Here is a 27,292-nt window from a genome sequence, read left to right as displayed (position 1 = left end):
ACAACACAGGGAACTCTGCTCAATATTTTATAATAACCTAAATGGAAAAAGAATTTGAAAAAGATAGACACACATATATGTATAACTGAATCACTTTGCTGTACATCTGAAACTAAAACAACATTGTTAATCAACTATGCTTCAGTGTAAAATAAAAATTTTTTTAAAATCACACAAAACATATACTGAATGAAGGAATAGGCTGTCTTTTTTTTTTCTTTCTTTTTTTCTATATCGTTGTTAGCCTTGAGATCTCAATGGAAGCACAGATTCTTTTTTCAAGCACTCTAAACTCAATGACATGTATGCTCAAATCTCCCTCTTATGACAGCTATGTGGATCAACCACTCTTCTACCTCTTTAGCCTCCCCTTTCTGCTGAGCTCCCTATTTTAACCTCTCTCGTGCTTCTACATTTTACGAGTTATAAACAGTAAGCTATAAACTCTGAAACTGCTTTTTCTTGATTTTTTTTCTCTGGCTGCGCCAGTGGCTTACAGGATCTTAGTTCCCTAAGGATTGAACCTGTGCCCTCTACAGTGGAAGTGCAGAGTCCTAACCACTGGATTGCCAGGGAATTCCCACTTACTCATTTTTAATCTTTCTGTACCTAGCAGAGTACTTCACACACATTAGAAAATCAGCAAATGTTCATTAAAAGTATGAATGAACCAATGAGTGTATCTACTGTATCTTATAAGCTCTAGAGGAAGTGAATCTTTGGTAATGTAGAAAAAAATGGTATTTGAGGAGACAGTGATGCTCTTTGAAGACTAAGTACAAAAGAGGATGAGAAGCTGATAAGGAAGTACATTCAAATTATGCATAGAAAGAAGTATTATTAGAGAAGGTGGAGGAGGGCACTGGCTCATTAGAATTGGGACAGAAGCATAAGAGGAGACGAGCAGGAGGAGTGTGTTAAGCAAGGGGAAAAGGTAAGGTCATTTGAAAGGTCATGCTGAAAAGGCTTACTTTTTGCACAACAGGCCTAAAGTTTTTAAGGAAAGCTTCCCAGACTGCATTTCAAAGGTGCAATCTCTCCACTGACTGACTGGGTCATCACCTGCCATGCCTCACTTACCTGGCCACTGGTCTCTTGTTAGTTCTCTGTCAACCAACCAGGGCTCCTTCCCTTGCTCCAAGAAGGAGATCACATCTGGTTTAGAAATAGAATGTCCTGCTTACAAAAGAAGTAAGGAGAGGTTTATGTTGAGAATGTCCCAGAATTCAAATCCAGTCCTTTCATTATTAAGAAAGAGTCAAAGGAAGATACATCATATTTATGAAACATTATAGAGCACTTGAAACTTTCCTCACAACTCAGTGCAGCTTCCTCTTTCTAGCTCTACAAGATTAAAAACATTCCTCTGGGAATAGGATGTAGATAGAAAGCCAAGTGGTTACTTGAAAAGTAGGTGAGTATAACACCAGAGGAAATAGACCTTCTCGGGGCAGAATCTAAATTATTATGGATGTCCTTACCCATTGAAACCAGGTTGCTGTAATTCTCCAACATCACATCTCTGTATAAATCTCTCTGATCATCATTCAGGAATTCCCACTCCTCCTGAGAGAAGTCTATGGACACATCACTGAACATCACTGACTCCTGGAACAACAACCATGTTAAATTTTTAAAAATTAGGTTTGATTAATAAAAACATGTGTTTTTGTGCAAGGAAGAGAGAAGAAAAAAAATAAAAGAAGAATTGAAAATAGCAAGCACACAGAGTGGAACTGAATGGGATGCCTCTGGAGGACTGTAAACAGATAAACAGGACTGAATCACTATGCTTCCAAGTCATTCTGTTTCCTCCAGGTAAAACTACCTGTGGATACTTGGGCACTTCTGTTATCCAGCTAAGTCTGGGGAGGTATAAAATCCAGCCAAGATGAGTTTCCCAATTCAATGAAGTAGTATATACAAACACTTTGCAAATGCTATGTTATGAATACATGTGAGTTTCTTTTCCAAAACAGCTAAGAGTATAATTTCAGAATAAGGGAAAAGAGAAGACATTAAAAGCATCCAGAGGAGAGCAGGCTGGATAAAAGCCATCAAGAATCACAGAGGCAATGGGGTTCTTAAGAAAACCACTAAAAATAAGAAATAGTAAGAACAATTCTTCAACATGCTGATGAAGAAATTCTGGGGACTTCCCTGGCAGTCCAGTGGTTAAGACTCCATGCTCCCAATGCCCCCCAGAACCAGGGAGCACAGGTTCAATCCTTGGTTGGGGCACTAAATCTCACAAGCTGCCACGGCACGCCACTCCACCCAAAAGAAAAGAAATTCTGACCTAGAATTCTATAACCAAATCGTCATTCTGTTGTGACAACTCAAAAAAGAAACTCCCAGACATGAAAAGACTCAAGCACAATTTCTCAGGAAACTATCAGAGGTTGTGCTCTACCAAAATCAGAGAGTAAACCAGAGAAGAAGAAGACATGAGATTCAATAAATATGTAAATTAACACAGGAAAACAGAGAAGGAAAATCCCAGGGCAAAAAGGGGAAGTCTTTGAGAAACAGGCCTAGAGAGCAACTAGACAAAATGGGAGCAGGGTGAAAAAGGGAACAGGGATGGAAGTTTCCATGTTCAAAAGGAATTGATGTATTTGATCAGACGGAAAACATACTGACTTGCATGTGGCAGTGATCTAGAGATTCTGGATATAAATACATGGACAACTAAGCAAATGAGGGGAAAAAGCAACTAACTCCAGGAAAAATGACAGACCGTAACAGAATAAAGCCACGATCTGGCTCAGCAGTGAGGGATATTTGCAGTTGTGACAATGTGTACACTATCGATTTAACCAAAAATTGTGATATAATAACAGGATCAGAGAAAATGAAGGGTGCAATATATGAGCATAATGTCCTTTCCACTTTGCAGGAAGTCAAATGATAATGAGTAAATCTGACAATCAATATTTAAGAATTGAAGGCAGCTTTGGGAATGGAACTGGTAGTGGGGTCAGAATGAAATACCCTACTTTACTTGTGAACATGTACAAAATAATTTAAAAAAATATTTTATCTTAGAAAATTAAATTTGCATATAATTCAAGACTGAGCCATTCCAATGTCACACTATTATAAACTAGATAATAAGAGTTACTTCTTGTTAAACAAATTCTTTTTATAAGTATTTTTTTTTCACTGAATGTTTTGTAATATGGAAATAAATGACTTCTCCTTTGCTTTCAGACATTGAGGCTGAAGGTGATCTTTAATGACCTTCCCAATGTTGGTCCAATTTTACCTAAAACTGCCCATTTCTCGATGTAAATACCCATTGTTCCTAAGCTACAGGAAATTGACAGAGCATGATCCAGCTTCACACAATGGCATTACTGAAGTCTATTTATCATGGATGGTCTCATGGGGTGTCAGAGCTTTGACATAAGACTTTTATAACCACCAATCATACCCCCAAACCTGAAGGGCTGATACATTAAGAGACCTTTCCGTGTATTAAGAATGACATCAAACAAAACCATCGCACAAATTTTCTTCCTGGAAAATCTAGGTTTATGGAGATGATCAGGGCTTTTCCCTATGAGGTGCCCTAATTATCCTAACCATCTCCATCCCATCAATCACTGTCAAAGAAAATTAGATTCATTAACTAATGGAAAACACATTTCTATTCTGCCAAGATTTCTGACACAAATCTGACAGAAGACGGTGAAAGACTTATTAAATGAGATTGTAAACGTTATTTAAAAGAAGGAACTGTGGAGGGCACTGGGTTGTTTTAGGAGGAAATAGGGGTCAGGTTCCTGAAGGAGGACCAAGTTAACCAGTGCAAAAAATTTTTTTCCAAACCTCAGATTGTTTTTATATTATGCAATTCACAGTATGTGGGAACAAATCAGGATTTATGATGAAATCCATAAGCAATTTTCTAATGGGTTTTAATTTGATTAAGACTTCTTCAGAGAAACTTGGTATCTAACCCCTTAGCCCTTGAACAGTTACCTGTAACTAAGAGTATAAAGATCTTTAACCAGATATTCTTTCCTTTTTTAATGATTATCTAACCACTTATATTTTTCTATAAATATCTCTACCAAGACAGCAATTTTTGAATTGGCTTATTAGAGACCTTTTCTTTACAGCAAGAGTAAGAGAACTTTGACACTGTGTATAACTGAACTGTCTGAAGGCTGCTGTTGTTTTTAAACACCAAAAAGCATCGTGATAAGGAAAGCAAATATTTACATGTACTAGGGGTAAAAATGACTCTATCTGAGCAAAAAGAAACAGCATCTCACCTGAGCCATGGCTTTGATATTTGCAGAAAAGGACCAGTTCTTCCCTGGGCTCCTTTTTTGGAAAGAAGCAGAGCTGGAGAAGACAGAAAGAAGTTATATAAGATGCCACTTGCCTCACAGCTCCCAGTATGATCATTTCCCCTCTGCTTACTTCACACAAACACTGGAGGGATTTGTGAAAAGAATGGGCAAATCTCTAATTACCCCTACTCCAGAAACCTCAGGCCTTGACTACAACAGGACAGATTTGGACCATTTGATATAGCTTAGCGAATATAGCTTGTATATAGACTCAAGCAGATTCTTTACTAGGTGAGCCACCAGGGAAGCCCTGTATGTATACTCATATATACACAAAGATATACTGTTTAAAAATTACAAATGGCAGCATATTATATACACTGTTATGTTGTTGTTGTTTAGTCACTAAGTCATGTCTTCTTTTGTGTCCATATGGACTGTACCCCTCCAGCCTCCTCTGCCAATGGGATTTCCCAGGGAAGAATATTAGAGTGGGTTGCCATTTCCTTCTCTAGGGGATCTTCTTGACCCAGGGATTGAATTTGCATCTCTTGCATTGGCAGGAGGATTCTTTACCACTGAGCCAGCAGGGAAGCCCATACACTGTTAAACACACTGCTATTTTTACTTAAAAGTATCTTGGACCAGATCCCAACTAGTACTTCAAAGATACATAATTAATTCTCTTTGCTTACATTGGGTTCTATTAAGTGGATACACTTTAATTTATTCAACGAATCTGCTGCCAATTATCATTTGGGTTGTTTCCTATCTTTCACTATAACAAACAATGCTATAGTAAATATCCTTGTACATATTAATGTATCATTTTACCTGTATATGAATTCTGAATGATTAATTCCTAAAAGCTGGTCATATGCATTTTAATTTGGATATACATCAGTCAAACCAATTTTCAGTGATCTTGGATTGTACAATCAGGTCCAAAGTCCTGATCAAGAAACATTTGATTGATAAACCAGATCCTCTAATCTTGTCTAGTTTGAGAAAACTTTTGGGGTTAATGAATCTTGACTTCAGAAAACTGTAATCCAAAAAAAGCAAACAAAGTAATTTTACAGAATTTACAGTAATTTGGGGAAGATATTAAAATCAGCATAACAACAGAGAAGAAGTAAAATCACAGAAATAATATAGAAACGGACTAAATCCATATCACTGTTGCTTTACAATAGCTTTTGACTATAAGTATAGTAATAAAATTTGTGAAAACTGCATATTCTGTCTATATCCTTTACTAATAGAAGCCTAAACTGTTTTAGGGGGATAACTGAATTTGTGATCGATGTCTAAATGTTTAAGAAAATTTGTGTCTCTTTATAGGCTGTAAGAATGTAATAAACTGAACATTATAAAAGTATAAGGGGCAGTGAGCATTCCAGTATGCATCAAGCTCCTTGATCATCAATTGTCAATAATTTCATGTAAAACTGGCCACTCAGGAAATAATTTCATGGTATCACGGTACCAATTATTTAATAGCTACTTTTACCACTACCCCTAGTTACTCACTGCATCCCCCAACAGGTAAACAAATTCCAGACATGAAAACCAAAGTAATCCACAAATGCCTCTTCCTTAAAACCTGAAAGCATTCCTAAGTTATTAGTATTTTTCTCAACTGCACAGCCTATCATGTACCAGATACTGTGCTAGACACTAAACAATCAACAGTTATCCAGAAAGATTTGAAAAGAATTCCTTCTCCTATACTTCTCACTTTAATTTCCCTTTTCTAGTCTGTCTTCCTGGCCTTTCCCTGATTATAAAGGGACTTCCTCAGGTGTTGTACCTGTCAAGCAGAATGGGCAGGAAACTTGTCATCTCAATAGCTTCATATAATGCTTGTCACATTCCCAATGCTCTTCATCTTTTCCCCTAGATGGTAACCTCCCAGGCTGAATTCTTCCATCTGGAGGATCTGCTCCTCTCTTTTAAAGCCAATGATCTCTGTAGCCAAGACCACAGTATGCTTGCAACACAACCACACCGAGGCAAAGAGCACTGTCAAAAGATAACACTATAGAGAAGAGTCTCGCACTCTAAGTAGCTTAAAATTTGTGAGAATTTTGCACTCATCTAAATAATAAACCTATCTTTTAATCAAAAAATGTAATGTTTTAAATTATTTCCAGCAGTATCCTGAAAATTTCCTATATGCTAGGAATTGTATTTGTCTGTTAATAATAGGGACCTGAAAAGCAGTTTAATTTTTCTTATATAATAAGAAAGCAGAGGTAGTTAGTGACTGGCTTTGGCCCCCATGATTGTTTTAGACACAATATCTCTCATACAATTAAAGATTACCAGACATGCAAGGAGATAAAAACAGAAAACAAGCAGAACCAAAGACAATTTAGACACTGGAGTAGGCAAACCATTTAAAGTAATAATAGCTACAACTAAAATGTTGAAGACAAGCAAGGAAGACAGGCAAATGGATGGATGATAAGATGAAGAAACTAAACACAACTGAAATCCATAAAAAAGAATCAAATCGACTATCTATTTCAGCCAATTAAGAAATAAACAAGTTACTGCATGGTTTTGAGAAACCAGGATTACTGAACTCAGACAAGCCAACAAAAAATATCCACATGAAGTACAGTAGAAAATAATAAATAAATAACAGAAATGAGTGTTTTCTTTTTCAGAGAAGAAAAGAGACTGGACAGGAATTAATATTTGAATAAAGTGATTAAAAACCCTAACAAGAGTTTCAAGAAGCTCAGCAAACAGAAGACTAATATACAAGAAGGTAAACAAACACACAAAAGCAAAACCACAACCAAGCAAATTGTTAGAGTCAAACTGTTGAAAACCAAGGAGAAAGGAAATAAAAGACCTATTACCAACAGCACGATGAAAAAGAGAGGGATAATACAAATGAACAAAATCAGTAATGAAAGGGAATATCTTTACAGATGCCACTGACATTAAAAAGACAATTTGTTATTTTTGTTTAGTCCTAAGTCATGTCTGACTCTTGTGATCTCATGGACTGTAACCCGCCAGGCTCCTCTGTCCATGGAATTCTCCAGGCAAGAATACTGGAGTGAGTTGCCATTCCCTTCTCCTGACCCAGGGATCAAAAAGAAAAACCATTGAGGGACTTCTCTGATGGTCTAGTGGCTAGGACTATCTGCCCAATGTATGGGGCCCAGGTTTGATCCCTGATCAGAGAACTAGATCTCACATGCCACAACTAAGACCTGGCACAATCAAAAAAAAAAAATAAATATTTTTTTAAAAAACCATCTGATACTTACTAATTAAAAGGGGAAAAGCGGTAATTTTACAAAGGAGAAACCAGGGAGAAATCACTCTAACCAAGTAACCTAAGTTAACACTACTAGTAATGAGATATCATATAGCTTCTGATATGACACATTGAGAAGAAGAAATTATTTTTGTGATCTTTTTGCCAAAAAGGCATAGTCTAAATTTAGCCAAGAGGAAACAGCAGACAAATTCAAATTTAAAGACATTCAAAAAATAGGCCAAAGAACTAAACAGACATTTCTCCAAAGAAACATACAGATGGTTAATAAATACATGAACAGATGCTCAACATCACTTATTATCAGAGAAATGCAAATCAAAACCACAATGAGGTACCATTTCACGCCAGTCAGAATGGCTGCTATCAAAACAATAAATGCTGGAGAGGGTGCGGAGAAAAAGGAACCCTCTTACATTGTTGGTGGGAATGCAAACTAGTACATCCACTATGGAGAACAGTGTGGAGAGTGCTTAAAATAGTCCTGGAAATATAATTGTCATACGACCCAGCAATCCCACTGCTGGGCATACACACCAAGGAAACCAGAATTGAAAGAGACATGTGTACTCCAATGCTCATCACAACACTATTTACAACAGCCAGGACATGGAAGCAACCTAGATATCCACTGGCAGACAAGTGGATAAGAAAGTTGTGGTATATATACACAATGGAATACTACTCAGCCATTAAAAAGAATGCATTTGAATCAGTTCTAATGAGGTAGATGAAACTGGAGCCTAGTATACAGAGTGAAGTAAGCCAGAAACAAAAACACCAATACAGTATACTAATGCATATATATGGAATTTAGAAAGATGGTAATTATGACGCTATATGTGAGACAGCAAAGGAGACACAGATGCAAAGAACAGTCTTTTGGACTCTGTGGGAGAAGGTGAGGGTGGGATGATTTGAGAGGGTAGCATTGACATGTGGATATTATCATGTGAAGCAGATCACCAGTCCAGGTTTGATGCATGAGACAGAGTGCTCAGGGCTGCTGCACTGGGATGACCCAGAGGGATGGGATGGGGAGGGAGGTGGGAGGAGGGTTCTGGATGGGGAACGCATGTGCACCCATGGCTGATTCACGTTGATGTTTGGCAAAAACCACTACAACACTGTAAAGTAATTAGCCTCCAATTAAAATAAATAATTTTTTTAAAAAAAGACATTCAACAAAATAACTGGCCAGTACTCTTCAAAAGTGTCACAGTCATAAAAGATAAAAAGGACTAAAGAACTATGTCAGATGGGAGGAATACTAATAAAACGAGACAACTAAATCAATCTGGGCATTTAGATAGGATTCTTTAACATAGTAGGGCACTGATAAGACAATTAGCAACATTTAAATAAAGTCTGTAAATTAGCAAAAGTCGTGTATCAGGGTAAATCTCCTGGTTCTCCTAATTGTACTGTGGACACTTGAGTGAAGAGTGTATTGGAATCCTTTGCCTTATGCTTACAATATAAAAATAAAAAGTTTCTTAAAAATGAAAAAAAATTAAAAGAACCAGAGGACACTTTTAAAAACTGTATGTCTGAATGGCTAATAAAAATAGGAAAAGATGCTAAACAGCGTAATGCATCAGGGAAAAGTAAATTAAAAACTGTGATGAAACTCTGCTATATATCCACCAGAATAGTTAAAAGATTGATAATTTCAAATAACAGACATGATGCAGAGCAACTGAAACTCTCATACATTACTGGATGGAGTGTAAATTGGTACAACAGAAGATACTGGTAGTATCAACTAAACATATGCCTGCTCAATGATCCAGGATTTCCCTGATGGCTCAGAGGGTAAAGAATCTGCCTGCAATGTGGGAGACCTGGGTCAGGAAGATTCCCCTGGAGAAGGGAATGGCTACCCACACCATTATTCCTGCCCGAAGAATGCCATGCACAGAGGAGGCTGGAGGGCTCCATTCCATGGGGGTCACCCAATGATCTAGCAATTCCACTCCTAAATATTTACTCAAGAGACGAGCATTTATTTATTTTAATGATTATCTAGTTAGCTTGGTTTGTGCTGGATCTTTGCTCTACGCAGGCTTTTCTCTAGTTGCAGCAAGTGGGAGGTACAGTCTAGTTGCAGTGCACAGTCTTACTGCAGTGGCTTTCCCTGCTGCTGAGCGCGGCTCTAGGGTGCTTGGGTTTCAGTAGTTGCAGTGCACGGGCTCAGCAGCTGGGACTGCCAGGGTCTTGAGCACAGGCTCTATAGTTGTGGCTTCGCTGCTCTCTGGCATGTGGGATCCTCCTGGTTGTTCCTTAGTTATTCAGTCGTGTCTGACTCTTTGCGACTCCATTGACTGTAGCCCTCTAGGTTCTTCTGTCCATGGGATTTGCCAAGGCAAGAATATTGGAGTAGGTTGCCATTTCCTTCTCCAGGGGATCTTTCCACCCAGGGATTGAACCTGCATCTCCTGCATTGCAGGCAAATTCTTTACCACTGGGCCAACAGGGAAGCCCCGAGAAAAGCATTTATGTGTTCATCAAAACCACAGTAGAATGTTCATAGCAATAACACAATTTGTAATAGCCACAAACTGGAAACTATTAAATGTCCCTGGGTGAACAGTGTAATCAGGGACGAAAATAGGAAGTCAAGAAATACCGGGAATACAGAATGAAGCAGGGCAAAGGCTAAGAGTTTTGCCAAGAGAACACACCGGTCACAGCAAACACCCTCCTCCAACAACACATGAGACGACTCTACACATGGATATCATCAGACGGTCAATACTGACATCAGACTGATTATATTCTTTGCAGCCAAAAATGGAGAAGTTCTATACAGGAGCTGTACAGAAGACCAGGAGCTGACTGTGGCTCAGATCATGAACTCCTTATTGCAAAATTCAGACTTAAATTGAAGAAATTAGGGAAAACCACTAGACCATTTAGGTATGACCTAAATCAAATCCCTTACAATTATACAGTGGAAGTGACAAATAGATTCAAAGGATTAGATCTGATAGAGTGCTTGAAGAACTATGGACGGAGGTTCAGGGCATCATATGGGAGGCAGTGATCAATCATCCCCCAAAAAAGTAATGCAAAAAGGCAAAATGGCTGTTTGAGGAGGCCTTACAAATAGCTGAGAAAAGAAGAGAAGCTAAAGGCAAAGGAGAAAAGAAAAAATATATCCATCTGAATGCAGAGTTCCAAAGAACAGCAGGAACTTATCTGCTTCCTCAGTGATCACTGCAAAGAAATAGAGAAAAACAATATAATGGCAAAGATTGGAGATCTCTTCCAGAAAATTAGAGATGCCAAGGGGACATTTCATGCAAAGATGGTACAATAAAGGACAGAAAAAGTACGGACCTAACAGAACTACAAGATATTAAGAAGAGGTGGCAAGAATACACAGAAGAACCATACAAAAAAGATCTTAACAACCCAGATAACCACGATGGTGTGTTCACTCATCTACAACCAGACATTCTGGAGTGTGAAGTCAAATGGGCCTTAGGAAGCATCACTACAAACAAAGCTAGTGGAGGTGAAGAAATTTCAGCTGAGCTATTTCAAATCCCAAAAAGATGATGCTGTAAACTCAATATGCCAGCAAATCTGGAAAACTCAGCAGTGGCCACAGGACTGGAAAAGGTCAGTTTTCATTCCAATCCCAAAGAAAGGCAATGCCAAAGAATGTTCAAACTACCGCACAACTGCACTCATCTCACATGTTAGCACATTAATGCTCAAAATTCTCCAAGAGAGGCTTCAACAGTATGTAAATCAAGAACTTCCAGATGCTCAAGCTGGATTTAGAAAAGGCAGAGGAACCAGAGATCAAACTGCCAACATCCACTGGATCACAATAAAAAGAAAGAGAGTTCCAGAAAAACATCTACCTCTGTTTTATTGACTATACCAAAGTCATTGACTGTGTGGATATCAACAAACTGTGGAAAATTCTTCAAGAGATGGGAATACCAGACCACCTTACCTGCCTCCTGAGAAATCTGTATGCAGGTCAAGAAGGAACAGTTAGAACCAGACATGGAACAACGGACTGGTTCCAAATTGGGAAAGGGTTCATCAAGGCTGTATATTATCACCCTGCTTATTTAACTTGTATATGCAGAGTACATCATGCAAAATGCCAGGCTGGATGAAGCACAAGCTAGAATTAAAGACTGCCAGAAGAAATATCAATAACCTCATATATGCAGATGACATCACCCTTATGGCACAAAGAGAAGAGGAATTAAAGAGGAGAGTGAAAAAGCTAGCTTAAAACTCAACATTCAAAATACTAAGATCATGGCATCTGGTCCCATCACTTCATGACAAATAGATGGGGAAACAACGGAAACAGTGACAGACTTTCTTTTCTTTGGCTACAAATCACTGCAGATGGTGACTACAGCCATGAAATTAAAAGACTTTTGCTCCTTGGAAGAAAAGCTATGACAAACCTAGACAGCATTTTAAAAAGCAGATACATTACTTTGCTGACAAAGGTCCATCTAATCAAAGCTATGATGTTTCCAGTAGTCATGTATGGATATGAAAGTTGGACCAAAAAGAAAGCTGAGTGCTGAAGAACTGATGCTTTTGAACTGTGGTGCTGAAGAAGACTCTTGAGAATCCCTTGGACTGCAAGGAGATCAAACCAGTCAATCCTAAAGGAAATCAATCCTGAATATTCATTGGAGGGACTGATACTGAAGCTGAAGCTCCAATAATTTGGCAATCTGATGTGAAAAACTGACTCATTGGAAAAGACCCTGATGCTGGGAAAGACTGAAGGCAGGAGGAGAAGGGGACGACAGTGGATGAGATGGTTGGATAGCATCACCAACTAGATGGACATGAGTTTGAGCAGGCTCTGGGAGTTGGTAATGGACAGGGAAGCCTGGCGTCCTGCAGTCCACGGGGTCGCAAAGAGTCAGACATGACTGAGTAACTGAACAGTGGATTTAATAAATTGTAATATACCCCCAAATGTAATGAGAACTAAGTACAATTACACTCAACAACATAGATGAGCTTCATAGACATAATGTGGAACAAAAGAAACCAGACACAAAGGAATACATAGTATATAATTCCATTTAAATATGAAATTCATGAATGGATCAAATTAATTAATGGGTATAGAATTCTGAATACTGATGTTGGGAGAGGAATATCTGGGAAGGGCATGAGGGAATCTTCTGGGGTGCTGGCAAAATTCTTTATGATGATCTAGCACTCCGGCACTCTTGCCTGGAAAATCCCATGGACGGAGGGGCCTGGTGGGCCGCAGTCCATGGGGTCGCTAAGAGTCGGACACAGCTGAGCGACTTCACTTTCACTTTTCACTTTCATGCATTGGAGAAGGAAATGGCAACCCACTCCAGTGTTCTTGCCTGGAAAATCCCAGGGATGGGGGAGCCTCATGGGCTGCCATCTATGGGGTCGCACAGAGTCGGACACGACTGAAAGGACTTAGCAGCGGCAGCAGCAGCAGGAAACTGTTTTATGGCCATATACTTAAGATTTGTGCACTTTACTGTATATATGCTATATATCATAAAAATGTTAAAAAAAACTATCAGAACCATGTTTTGGTAGGGACATGGAGCAATGAGATGTTTGATACACGTATATAAAGTATAAACATGACACTCACTTTGGTAAATATCTTGGCACTATTGGGAAAGTGGAAGATACATGACCTAGCACTCCTAGAACTCCATTGGTAGGTAAACTCGTGCATGATAACCTATGTAAAAGAATGTTCATGGCAGCACAGTCTATAAAGTAAAAAACTAGAAATAATGCAAATGTCCATCATTACTAGAAGGGATGAATAATAGTTTAATGGATGGAACATAGCAAAGAAAACAAACGAACAACTATTAAAATATAATATGGGTAATTCTCAAAAACACAGTTGAACAAATAGAGTAAGAGATAAAAGACAGTATGGGGCATTCATATAAAGTTTAAAAATAGGGGAAAACTACTGTATAAAGCTTAAAGAGATATATATACATAAGTGAAAAAATTTCATACAATTTTCCAGTCACACAAACATAATCACACAAATTTAAACCATCAGGGTGTCATACAGCTAGAGATAACCCACAACCCAAACACAGGGCCGCATACCCAGGGTCACACAGCACAGTCACACTTTTCGCAAGAGGACAGTCACACCGGCACTGTCACGGGTACTGCACACCTGCACATGGCCGTACACTCACAATCACACTCACCACAGATAAATCACACAGTATCCACAGGTATCTGCAGCCCACAGTCGCACAATCACACCCCTCTAAGGGGACAAACGCTATCACATTCACCGAGTCAAAAGCTACTCACATCACCACATACAACGCCGCAAGTGATTACACGCACATGACCAGGACGCATCCCGTCACATCGGCACAGTCACAGGTTCTCAGACAGTTAAGCAAACGGTTATCACTGGAACCTCACACACGCTCACTACCGGAAGAGCCAGACACAATCACGTGGTCATTCATCACTTACACCAACGCAAACACAATCACACAGTTTCCAACTCACCTCTTAGCGAGCGGTACAAGGCCTAAGCTCCGACCCCGCCCTCTTCTCTGGTTCCCCACCTCAGGTCTCCCAAGCTTCCTAAGAAGCTGAACCTTCCACAACAAGGTAACACTAACTGGTGCGGACCTGAGGGTCCCGCCAGCGCGTGACTTTGAGGCTGAACTCACGCGAGAATCACGTTCTTGTCGAGGAGTCCTCTGGGAAGTGTAGTCAGAGACATCCCTGTGGCTGACAAGATGGCTACCGGTCAACCGGATTTCTAGCAGAAATCAGCTGCAGCCCCGCCTAAAGGGTTGCATCCCCCTCATCAAACCGCCCACCGGAGGCCTCACAGAGCCTGGCTTAGCCTCGGGCCGTGACTCCCAAGAAAGCCCACTGTGAAACGTTTAAAAATGGATTTTCTTACTATCCCCGGGAGTTGAACAGGCTCTGGAAGAAAAGAACTAGACCGCAAGCGGGGAGAAATAGCACAGCCGAGCCTTCTGGGAAATGTAGTTAGGGTGCAGGAAAAGCTAGCGGTAAATGGACCATTTGAAATTGGTCTTAGCCTGCGCCTGGTCGCACCGCGGAGACTTCTGGGAGTGTCACTGCCCAAGGCATTCGCAAGCTTCTTGGGTCGCCGTTTTGGCCTTTGTTCGGCCATGAGTTTGGTTTAGGGGTTCCTCAGTGTAGAGGAATTGTGGGACCTGAACTTGTGAGACCCAAAACTAGTCTGGGAGGCCGAAGGGAAGGGGTACCGGGAATCTGCAACGCCACTGGGGAGGTTGAAGGCGGAGTAATCCTAAACGTGAAACGGGGAGGAATTTCTGCTGCTGGGAAGGGGGCTGATGTTATTCTGTGCTACCTAACTGATTTCTGTGTGGTTCGGGGAGTGAGGACAAGGGGAGGCGGTGAGGCCACTTTGCAGGAGGCAAGTAATGAAAACTCGGGGGCCTATGACAGTGTGTGGTGATAGTAGGGAGAGGGAGAAACTGGATTCAGGATTTTGTGTGTCTGTTTAACTGATAATTTCATTGAGTATCACCGTGTGTATGATTGTATCTTGGAAAATAATCTCTGAGCCTCATTGTAAAACGGTAACAAGAAGGGTAGATTTTCCTTTAATTATTTTTGTGGTTATTGTTAAGGTTTGATGGAACAAAGGTTACGTTACTGAGCTAAGGCAATGGTAACCCACTCCAGTACTCTTGCCTGGAAAATCCCATGGACAGGAACGTGAGGCTGCAGTCCATGGGGTCACTAAGAGTCGGACACAACTGAGCGACTTCACTTTCACTTTTCACTTTCATGCATTGGAGAAGGAAATGGCAATCCACTCCAATGTTCTTGCCTGGAGAATCCGAGGGACGGGGAGCCTGGTGGGCTGCCGTCTGTGGGGTCGCACAGAGTCGGACACGACTGAAGTGACTTAGCAGCAACTGAGCTAATAAATGATTTAAAGCTTGACTTTCATGTAAAACAAATTATCGATTATGGGTTAGAAATAAAAGCGCTTTCTTTAGAAAGTCAGTTTGAAAGGGACTATTTTCCCTTCTTCTTTTTTAAGTAGAGTGTTTGCTCTTGCTTACAGCCCAGACCCTGGGGTCAAAGAGCTGATTTGTGAAGTGTTGGACTAAGAAATAAAATTTGATGGGCAGTATAGGCCATTGAAAACAGAAGAGAAGTGAATTGTTCACTGGCTAAGTCCTGTCCGACTCTTTGTGACCGCATGGACTGCAGCACACTAAGCCTCCTCTCTCCTTCACTATCTCCTGGAATTTGTTCAAAGTATTTCTTCTCAATTTTTGGGAGGAGTTTGAGAAATATTGACATTATTTCTTTAAATGTTTGGTAGAATTTTCCAGGAGTCTTTTCTCTATTTTTCTTTATCTAGCTCAAGTTTTATCAATTTTGCTTTAAAAAAAAAAAAAAACCGGCTCTTGATTTTGTTGACCCCCCCTTTTTTGGGGGAGGGGGGCTCTTTATTTACTGTCTTTATTATAATTTCCTTCCTCCTGGGCTTAATTAATTTGTTCTTCTAATTCTGGAGTTGTGACATTGTTTATTTGAAACTCCTGTCTTTCTGTGAAAGACACTTATTTGCTCATCTCGAAAGCTGTGGCCTGGGACTTCCCTAGTTGTCCAGTGGTTAAGATTCTGCAGTCCCAATGTATGGGGTGTGGGTTTGATCCCTGATTAGGGAATTAAGATCCCACATGAAGGGGGAAAAAGGAAGAGAATATCACTGTAATATCCCTACCTTTTTCATCTTTTAAAATATAAAGATACATTAAAGTTATTTTAAGAAAAAAAGATTCCCATATGTTGCACAGTGCTGCCTAAGAAAAAGGGAAAAGAAAAAAAAAAAAGCTGTGGCTCTAGGGAAATGCTTCTCATTTAACACATATCCAGAGGGTAACTGCAACTCTCCCTAGAGACTAGCTCACCAGGTGGCCCCATCCTTACACTCTCCCTCTGCCCCTGCACTTTCCTGGTGGCTCAGACGGTAAAGCATCTGTCCACAACGTGGGAGACCCGGGTTCGATCCCTGGGTCGGGAAGATCCCCTGGAGAAGGAAATGGCAATCCACTCTAGTACTATTGCCTGGAAAATCCGCTGGACAGAGGAGCCTGGGACAGAGGAGCCTGGTAGGCTACAGTCCATGGGGTTGCCAAGAGTCGGACACGACTGAGCCACTTCACTTTCTTTCTGCCCCTACACGGTTTGCTGGAGTCTTCATGAAAGGAGCTTGTGCAAAAGTCTGACAGCCCGGGATGGTGGCTGCTGACCAGAGGACACAGTCCTTATAACCTGACTCTGGTGGCCAGTAGGGCTTGTGTTCATGGGTTCAATGGCATGGTAGCAAACACAAAACAGTTCTTAACGGGCTGTTCCTTCAGGGGTTATTAGTACAGAGGGAGCAGACAGAAACACCTATCTTTCCTAGTCTTCCCCCAAAAGAGGTGTATTTGCATCCTTTAAAAGCTTCTGTCTGACTGACTTCTTTAAGATGATAGAAAGGGTGCTAATTAGTAACAGGAAAACATATGAAAGTATAAATCTCACTGGTAAAGGTAGATATTTAGGTAAGTTCAGAATGGTGTTGTAATGGTGGTGGGTTGATCACTTATAAATCTAGCATGAAGGTTAAAAGACAAAATTAGTCTGCTGCCAAGCCCTGGGAGAATAGCCACAGTGATTCTTCATGAGACAGTTAAGAAAAGTTTCCCAGCTCACTATAACCTTGTGGGTCTCGTGGACATTGAATTTCAGAGATAGATATTTTGGGGGCCTGTCTCCCAGCTGGGATTCTTAAAAGTTAGGGTGCCAAATACGTGGTCCAAATCCTTTACTCCTCGGGGAAAAGCTAGGAGTTGGGTTGTCTCGATTGATGAGTTGCAGTGCCAGGGTTGGGGTTTATGGCAAGTTTGTGTCTCAGACTTTACTACCTGTTTCACTGTGGATTTTTTCTTTTTCCTGATATGTAGGAGTCACTCAGCTACTTTCTAGATTTCTTTCAGAAAAGTCTCTCAGCTAATTTCTGGATTTCTTTCAGAAGTATTTATTCCACAGGTAGCTGTAGATTTGGAGTGTCTGTGGGAGGTGGTATATTGAAGAGCCTCTTGTGTTAACATCTTGAACCCAAATCTCCACTGCTTCTTTTTTAAAAAATTAATGTTATTTTTGGTATATAAAATAAAATTATTTTGGGTCTTCATTGCTCTGTGTGGGCTTTTCTCTCTACTTGCAGTGAGCAGGGGCTACTCTTCATTCTGGTGCACAGCTTTCTCATTGCGGTGGATTCTCTTGTGGAGCAAGGCTCTAGGCACACAGGCTCGCTAGTTGTGGTGCACAGGCTTAGCTGCTCCGAGGCATGTGTAATCTTCCAGGACCAGGGATTGAACCCATGTCCCCTGTATTGGCAGGCGGATTCTTTTCCACTGTACCACCAGGGAAGTCCTCCACTGGCTTCTTAATCTGTCTTAATCACTGAATTCTTAATCTCCAAGGGGGCTCAGTGAGTGAGTAAAATGTGGATATGACCACTGGGATGGTGGGTTGAGTATCACAGGAAGTGCTTACTAATCATTTGCAGCCCTCTCTCATGCCACTTCCAATTCTGCCCATCTCACTACTGCCTAACAGAATCTTCTTCCAAGTTCCAACTGTCTTGGGTCGAGGTATTAAGTCCCCTTAGTCTGGAGAGTGAGCATTGTTTTCTTATTTATTCTTATAGATCATGTTGTGGCAAGTTTGGATTTTTCTCCTAAAAGCTATTTATTTATGGAAATTACTATAAGACAAGATCATAATAGCATAGGATAGTCTGAAATATTTATATATCAGTGTGCATGTGACATTGTGTGCTAGGGCTTCTGAAGAGGCAAAGTCTATATCACCCTATTTCCTCCCATGAATTGTTGTTCAATGGAAATTTAGGACAAGGAGTTTAGACACATGGAGGCTAAATATTACCTTTATTGGAGATAAATGCAAACTGGAGGCTGGTCTGTGTGGGAGTCCAACGGTATTTCCGACTGGATTCCAGAAATAAAGAGACTGACCTGGTGAACCTTGACAATGGCAAAAACAGACTCTTAATCCCCACTCCCATAGTGTGGCCTAGGCAAATGCATGCTGTACCCTCTGAAGATAGGCAGAGTCCACAGCAGAAGAGGAAAGAAGCAGGGCCAGGGCAGTCTGTGTTTAACCAGAAGACAGGAAATGACACAGTACTTTAAACAGGGAAGCTTAATATCAGGAATTATTAAGCAGTGATAGTAACTATATAGAGCTATACTGTTAAGATGAAAAGGGATTTTTAGGGGTCTTTAGCACTGAGGCAGTGTACCTAAGGAAGGACAAACTTGAAAAGGGAGAGGTTCATACTTCATGAAAGACCACTGGATGGCAGAGAAGTTTGCTGGGTTGCCCAGTCCCCAGACATGACCAGGCAGTTAGATGAGCAGAAGCTGACAGACATTTGAAGGGAGTCAGGGCACCACTGTGGATACTAGTCGAATGTGGAGCTATAGAGGCCCCTCTTTGCAGGAATCTAGGATATATGCATGAAGGGCTTGGGCCTAATAGCTCCTGGTAGTTGGGTGGGACAAAGGTCAGGGTACTGTCTTGCTAGATGACTGGCTGTATGAGGCCCCCAGTGTACATGTGAAGGGCTTTAGAGAGGGTATAATTTTAAAAAAAATAGCTGCCATTCCCCAGGTTTTTGTTCTGTTAACTCAATGGATATGGCCAAAACCCTGTGGAGTCAATAATTAACATCACCTTGCTTGCATCTTCATGAGACCACTGCTCCACTACCAACCCTTGCTACTTGGGGCATCCTTTTGGACTGCTAATAAAAATGTATAGTTTGCATCCAGCAGTTTCTGAATTGGGTCATTAATACCATATTAGTTTAATTAACCTCAAGGTCTTGCTTTGCTCCAGTGCCAATAGTTCTATAATTCTGTGAGTCTTTACTTGACCAAACTTTATAGTCAGATTTGAAACTTCTAGATCTATCTTGTGCATTATTATGAACTCTAGATTTAGTAGGAACTCTGCTAAAGTCAGTTGAACTAGCTGCTGCTAAGTCACTTCAATTATGTCTGACTCTTTTCAACACTATGGACTGTAGCCCACCAGGCTCCTGTCCATGGGATTCTTCAGGTAAGAATATTGGAGTGGGTTGCCATTTCTTCATTTGAACTAGAACTCTTGTAAATTCAAAAAACATATATAGAAAAAGTAGGTTAACAGTATATAAACAGAAAATCCACAGAAGAGGAAACCAGATGGACAACATTTGGCATTTCCTTGGTTATTTGTGAGGATGAGCTTTTCAAATGTTGGTTGTCCATCTAGTTTCCTCTTCTGTGGCTTTTTCTATTTTTACACTGTTCTGATGGAAGTGGCTTTGTCTTACTGCAACGCAGGAGACCCGTTTCATCCCTGGGTCACGAAGATCCCCTGGAGAAGGGATAGGCTACCCACTCTAGTATTGTTGGGCCTCCCCTGTGGCTCAGCTGGTGAAGAATCTGCCTGCAATGTGGGAGACCTGGGTTCGATCCCTGGGTTGGGAAGATCCCCTGGAGAAGGGAAGAGCTACCCACTCCAACATTCTGACCTGGAGAATTCCTCAGACTGTACAGTCCATGGGGCCACAAAGAGTGAGACACAACTGAGTGACTTTTACTTCCACTTGTCTTACTGTATCTGGGAGCTCGGAGTTAAACATCTGACAAGGTTACCTCACATTTAACTGGCTAGGGTAGAAATAAGCAGGAAGGGGACTGTCTTAGTTTGGGCTACTATAACAAAACACCATAGACTGCGTGGCTTAAACAACAATTTATTTCTCACAGTTATAGAGGCTGAGAAGCCCCAATAGCAAGTGCTGGCAAATTTGGAAAAGGTCCATTTCCTGGATTGTAGACAGATGCCTTCTCACTCAGCTCACATGGCCTTTTCTTGGTATACACACAATGCCACATTCCTTATGAGGGCATTACTCCCACAAGAACTGTACCATCCTCTTGACCTCATATAAACATAATTTCCTAAGGCCCTATCTCCAAATACCATCACACTAGGCACTAGGGCTTCAGCACATGAATTCTGGGCGGGGCTGGGGTTCCTCATTCAACTCAACTAACAAAAATCTTTAATGGTATTTTGCAGGGATGGGCTTTACTCTGTTCTGAATTCTCATGCTGAAGGATGGGAATTGCAGTTTGAACCTATGCAAAGGCTTACTGGCTTCCCTGGTGGCTCAGAGGGTAAAGCATCTGCCTGCAATGTGGGAGACCTGGCTTTGAACCCTGGGTCGGGAAGATCCCCTGGAGAAGGAAATGGCAACCCACTCCAGTATTCTTGCCTAGAGAATCCCATGGACAGAGGAACCAGGTAGGCTACAGTCCACGGGGTCACAAAGAGTCAGACACGACTGAGCGACTTTAAAGGCTTACTATATTTGGGGACAGGAAGATAGTATCATAAATGTCATTTCTCCCCAAATGTAAACACTTAACAATTCTATTTAGAATATCAAAGGGCTTTTATAATTTGAGAAGACCTACGTTCATTTATAGAGAAAGAAAACGAAGATTAGCCAATAAAACTGGAAAACAGCAAGGAGTAGGGGACTTACAGTAACAAAATACAGTAAGGCTAATGTTAACATTATCCATTAATGTTAGTATAGGAATAGAAAAATAGATGAATGAAGCAAGAGACTATAAATAAGTCTTGGTGTAAATCAAAATATAAGCCAGTTAAAGTAGAATAAAGAAAAGATCATTTGGATAAAGAATTACATAGCAGAATTTTAGTTGAATAGGAAAAGTATGGTATCAAAGTAGTAAGAGGCCATTCCCGCTGACCCATCCCTGGAAAGATTACTTTACATTTGTTTTTCTTCTAGTTTCCTTGAAGAAAATACTGGAAATCTCTCATTTGTGGCCTGTACCTGGATGGGATGAACTGTGAACTGGCATGTAGACACTGACTGCCTATATAACTAAGGCATCATAAGTCTTGGGAAACCAAGACAGTAACTTCCCTGTGCTCAAGTGGTTATCCCTGTTACAAGTGAGTGCACCCCATTTGATGGTGGCACACCATGCAGATGCCCTGCTTGATGAATGTGCTGGATGAGAATGTTAGTCTCCCAGTGCTGAGGTGAACCACACTCATTCTGACCTTGCCTCCTCTGTGCAGTGCTGGGGCAGTGGAAGCTGTGCTTGCTTGAGCACTTGTAAGACTTTCTGATGAACATGCTGTAAAGATATTTTCTTGTTAGGACAAAGCTAATCATAAACCTAACGCTAGGTTAAAGCTTATTCTGTTATCTCTCTTCCTCTTTCTGTTTGCCAGTTCAAATCTGTGATGGCTTCTGGTGGACATGTAGGTGTCAGAGCTGTTTGACCTTAAACTGACTGCTGGATTATTTTAACAAACTGTGCTTGTACAACTGGCAACCCATCTGGAAGAAAAAAACATGAACCCTCATAAATGACATTAAAAATTCAATTCTAAAAGGGTTAAACATTAATATATTACAAAAAGGAAATAGACAACTTGAAAGAAAACCTAAGAAATAACATATATAATGTAGAGATTAAAGTATCTTTACAACTGACCCATACATTTCCTAATATCTAATATGGAAAAAGGTCTCCAAAACTGACAAAAAGATAAATAATCCTATAGGAATATAGGCTAACAATATGAAAGTTTACAAAGAAGCAAATCTAGGAACAGGTGAGGTTTATACTCATCAGACAAACATGAATTTTAGTATAATACCACCTATTGTATAGTTGGAGGAAACTTATTTTGAAAATAACTGATAGCATCTACTAAAATTTTAAAATAGCACATATCCTTTGATCTAGCAGTCTCTTGCCTATAATCTATCCCCTGGAAATGAGAATACCTAAAATGTAAGGGGCACTTGTAAGGGTGTTTACTTGTGTTGTCTATCATGGTAAATAGTAACAAGTTGAATCAGCAGGGAGGATGGCTGAATAAATACACAGTACACACTATCATAGAATACCATGCAGCATCTGCCTATCTTACTCCACCTGACCATTATAATCATTCTTGTTGCTGGGCCATGGCACTGGCCAACTATATGTACCGAATGGTAATCCTAGTTTGGTCTGGATTAGAGTTCCTAGTTGCTCTGTGACTTCAAAGATGTACCAGCACAAGGGTGTAATACTTAAGGAATATCAGAGAATGTTTAATGAAAAATGGAAGAAAAGATATTTAGATTCACATAGATACACATATATGTTACCTGGATACATTACCTCACAAAGTCAACCTATGGCATTTACAATCTTAAAACCAAATTTCAAAAATGCCAGTAACAAGCAGTGCAGTGCTACAGTTATATTAGCATAGTATTTTTCTGAGTTTAAAAGAAATCAATATATTTGAAAGGAGCCTAAGGTTTAAATGTTACATACTCACTTTTATCACTATTCAAAAAGAGCATTAACTGTTTCTATATATCAAGTTATTGTGGGAAAGAATAAAAAATCCTCCAAAAGATTTGCTTTTAATAAGAGAATTCTCTTTAGGTCTGAGATCTCCCTTTTTCCCCAAGGAAACAAACTAGAGGTGGGGTAGAGGAGTTGACTATGTCTGGCAAATTAGAGAAAATAACTAGTTTGAGTTAAAAACTGAAGCTGAAATGCAACAGTTGTTTTACTTGGTGTCATACAAAAAAAAGAGTAATATGTTTTCTTCATTTTTAAAATGTCTAATTTCTAATACCAGAACTGGTTATGTGGCCTATTAAAATTTCTGATAAGTGTTTCTGAAAAACTAATTATTTCTAACAAGTCTGTGCATGTATTATAAAGTAATATGATCCTTAATGTGCTTCAGTCACCTGTTGCAAAATCATGATCTCAGAGACCACAGAGATTACTGATATGACATTTGAGAATAAATTCAAATAAATGGATTTGTTCAGTTACCATTAAAATTTTAAATTTTATTTCATATTTTAAAGATATGATTTCAGAAATATATTTTTTGCAAAATATCTGCATCTAATTGGAAATGTAAGTCCATTATAACATGTATTCCATGTAGCCTCTCTACTCTTATCCCTTTTTTAATTTTCAGAAGTTTAAAAGAAACAGCGTAAATAGAATAAACTCATATTATTACAATCCAGAATCAACTAATGTTTTCTTATATTTATTTGGAATGTTTTTTAATGAGATAGATATTTAGATACAAAACTGAAGTATTGTTCAACCACTATTATTGGCCCCATTTTCCTTCTACTCCCTTTCTTTCTAGAGACAACCACTTTTGGGAATTGAGTGTGTATACTTCCAATTCATTCTTCATAGTTTTACATAAAAATGTTTACCCATAACCAATGCTTTAATACTAGTGTTGTTTAGTGTTGATTTAATTCAAACTCACACAGGTATAGTTACAATAAATTCATCACTTCATTTTCACTCTACATGATTTTCAAATCTTTCTGTTAATACATATAGATTTAATTTGTTAACTGCTAAAGAATATTCTACAGGGTGACTACATCACATTTTATCAACCATTTCCAAAGTGACAGACATTTGTCTCCAATTTTTTGCTATATTAATATAACTCATGCTGCAATGAACATTAAAGATACAGGACTCCCTGGGTACATGTATCAGTTTCTTCACTATATGTATATATACTCAAGAGTGGGTATTCTGGAATGTGTTTTTAAAATTCTTTCCTACTCCAAAGTTTGAAAAAAAAAATTCTCCTACAAAACCCTTTTATAATTAAGTTTTGCTCTTTGAGTTCTAGTCTTCAATACTTTTGAATGTTTTAATAAATACTTTATAATGTATGACAACAGCAAAGATCTAATTTTTCCACATGAAGAATCAATTACCCTGAGACCATTTTCTTAATTATCCAGATTTTTCTACCAATTTGAGATTACCACCTCTATGAACTTCCAATTCCCCTTATAAACATGCATGTATTTCTGGATATAATATCCTGTCACAATCTTTATTTTCTATTACTGTATCAAGAGCAAGTAATTTTGATGGTTATACATGTAGTAAAACATGTAACAAAAAAATGACAATTTTGTCTTTGTTTCACATCTTCACACCTTGTATATCTTTGTCTGAATATATCAGGTAGGCCTTCTAGAACCAGGTTGATTAGTGTCCATGACTGGATCCTTAATGAGAATGCTCCTAAAAGTCCAGCATGAACATGTTTGTTGTGGGGATATTCGGGGTATAGGTTTTCATGATAGTATGATAGTTATTAAATTCTCAGTGTATTACATTTTGAGTTGTTGCTGTAGGTTTTTTCATATTCACATCACTTTACTGTAAAATGAATTTTTCTGATATACTGTTTAGTATGACTTCTATTGAAGGTTTTCCTAAATTTAAGACATTCATAGAGCTTTAATGAGTATGAATTCTCTGGTGTCTAATATAATGTGACTTCTGGCTAAAAGCTTTCCCACATTCATTACACTGATAAGGTTTTTCTCCAGTATGGATTCTCATATGCAAAGCAAGAGTTGAGAACTGGGAGAAGGCTTTTCCACATTCATTGCAACCATAGGGCTTCTCACCTGTATGGCTTCTCATATGCACAGTAAGAGATGAGCTTTGACAGAAGGCTTTCCCACATATTTTACATTCATAAGGCTTATCACCTGTATGAATTCTCACATGTACAATAAGTGATGTGATTCGAGAGAAGGCTTTCCCACATTTATTACATTCATAGGGTTTCTCTCCTGTATGAATATTGTGATGTTTAATGAGGTACTGCTTCTGCCTAAAGATTGTTCCACATTCATTACATTTATAGGGTTTCTCTCCAATATGAATTTTCTCATGCTCCGTGAGGTTTGATTTGCCACTGAAAGCTTTTCCACATTCCTTACATATATAAGGTTTCTCTCCTGTATGACTTCTCTGGTGTCTAATGAGGCTTGACTTCTGAATGAAAGCTTTCCCACACCCTTTACATTCATAAGGTTTCTCTCCAGTATGAATTCTTTGATGGATAATGAGGTTTTCTTTCTGGCTAAAGGCTTTTCCACACTCATTACATTTAAAGGGTTTCTTTCCACTATGGATATTCTGATGTTTGACGAGGTATTGCTTCTGGCTGAAGGCTCTTCCACATTGGTTACATTCAAAGGGTTTCTCTCCTGTATGAATTTTCTCATGCTCAGAGAGATATGATTTGCCACTGAAGGCTTTGCCACATTCCTTACATGCATAGGGTTTGTTTCCAATATGATTTCTCTGTTGTTTAATAAGGCTTGACATCTGAATAGAAGCTTTCCCACATTCATAAGGTTTCTCTCCAGTATGATGTTTTTGATGAGTAAGCAAGTTTCCTTTCTGGCTAAAGGCTTTCCCACATTTATTACATTGATATGATTTCTTTCCTGTATGACTTCTCAAATGTAGAGTAAGGGATGAGACTCGAGAGAACACTTTACCACATTCAGTACATTCATGTGATTTCTCTGCAGTATGCATTTTCTTATGCTCTATGAGGTTTTGCTTCAGACTAAATGTTTTTCCACATTCATTGCATTCATATAGTTTCTCTTCAGTATGAATTTGATCACGCTGAAGGAGATTTGATTTAGGCCGAAGGCTTTCCAACATTCTTATCATGCACAGGTATTTCCTCAAACAAGAATTCCTTAGTATCTCTTGACATGTGACATGGATGAAAGCTTTCCCACATTCAATATATGCAGATGGTTTCTCTCCAATAATAATTCTCAGATATCTAACAAAGTTGAATTTATGATGAAAGACTTTTCACACTGGTTATCCTGAGGTCAGATGATTTTATAAAATTGGGATGAAATGTAGCATCCTCATTATATTCGTAATGGTTCTTTCTTAGATAGCTTCTCTCATGTTTAAGTGCAAGTTATGTCCAAATTTTTAAACTGAGTCCCATACATAGAGTAGTAGTCTTAAAGAATCAATGTCTGTGCTCACAGGAAATACTTTTCTGAGTTTTTCTTTAGCTGTATTTTATGAAGTTGTCTGAGTTTTTTAGTTGTATTTTCTGAGTTTTTCCTTAGCTGTATTTTCACAAAGAAGGATGCAATTTAACTCAAAGGTCTTTCCTGTTGTATCTTTATTTATTTATAAATTTCCCAGGCCTTTTCTGAAAGGGAGTACAAAAAAAAAAAAATCATTGAAAAGAGTAACTAACTGTAAAATATTTAATGCCTGGCATGTACTGAACATCTAATAAGGTAGCTATCATCATCATCAGTATAACACTTGTGAACTTTTCCACTATTTTAAATAATATCTCAGAAGTGTGCAATTTAGGAACTTCTCTTGTGGTCCAGTTGTTAAGAGTCCACCTGCCAATGCAGGGGACATGGGTTTGATGACTGGAGCAACTAAGCCCACAAGCCACAACTACTGAGCCCCCATGTTGCTACTGCTGAAGCCCAAGTGCCTAAAGTCCATGATCCGCAGCAGGAGAGGCCACTGCACTAAAAGGCCTACTCATTGCAATGAACAGTGTCACCCACCCACTGCAACTAGAGAAAGCCCCAGTGCAGCAACAAAGACCCATCACAGCCAAAAGAATAAAAAACAGTGCAATT

The 27,292-nt window shown here is 39.3% G+C and overlaps 1 protein-coding gene across 1 annotated transcript in view; it reads right to left on the bottom strand.

The window, feature by feature from the left end:
• Window positions 1-27,292, bottom strand: part of LOC138095962 (uncharacterized) — a 406,275-nt gene that overhangs the window by 261,326 nt on the left and 117,657 nt on the right. Inside the window, 1 exon segment of the mRNA XM_068991959.1 lies at window positions 25,127-26,278. Coding sequence (XP_068848060.1) covers window positions 25,127-26,278 — 1,152 coding nt within the window.

This window comes from Capricornis sumatraensis, chromosome 20, assembly GCF_032405125.1.
Source record: "Capricornis sumatraensis isolate serow.1 chromosome 20, serow.2, whole genome shotgun sequence".
Lineage (NCBI taxonomy): Eukaryota > Metazoa > Chordata > Mammalia > Artiodactyla > Bovidae > Capricornis > Capricornis sumatraensis.
Note: the sequence above shows the minus strand (reverse complement) of the source record. Positions and strands in the feature narration are given on the sequence as shown.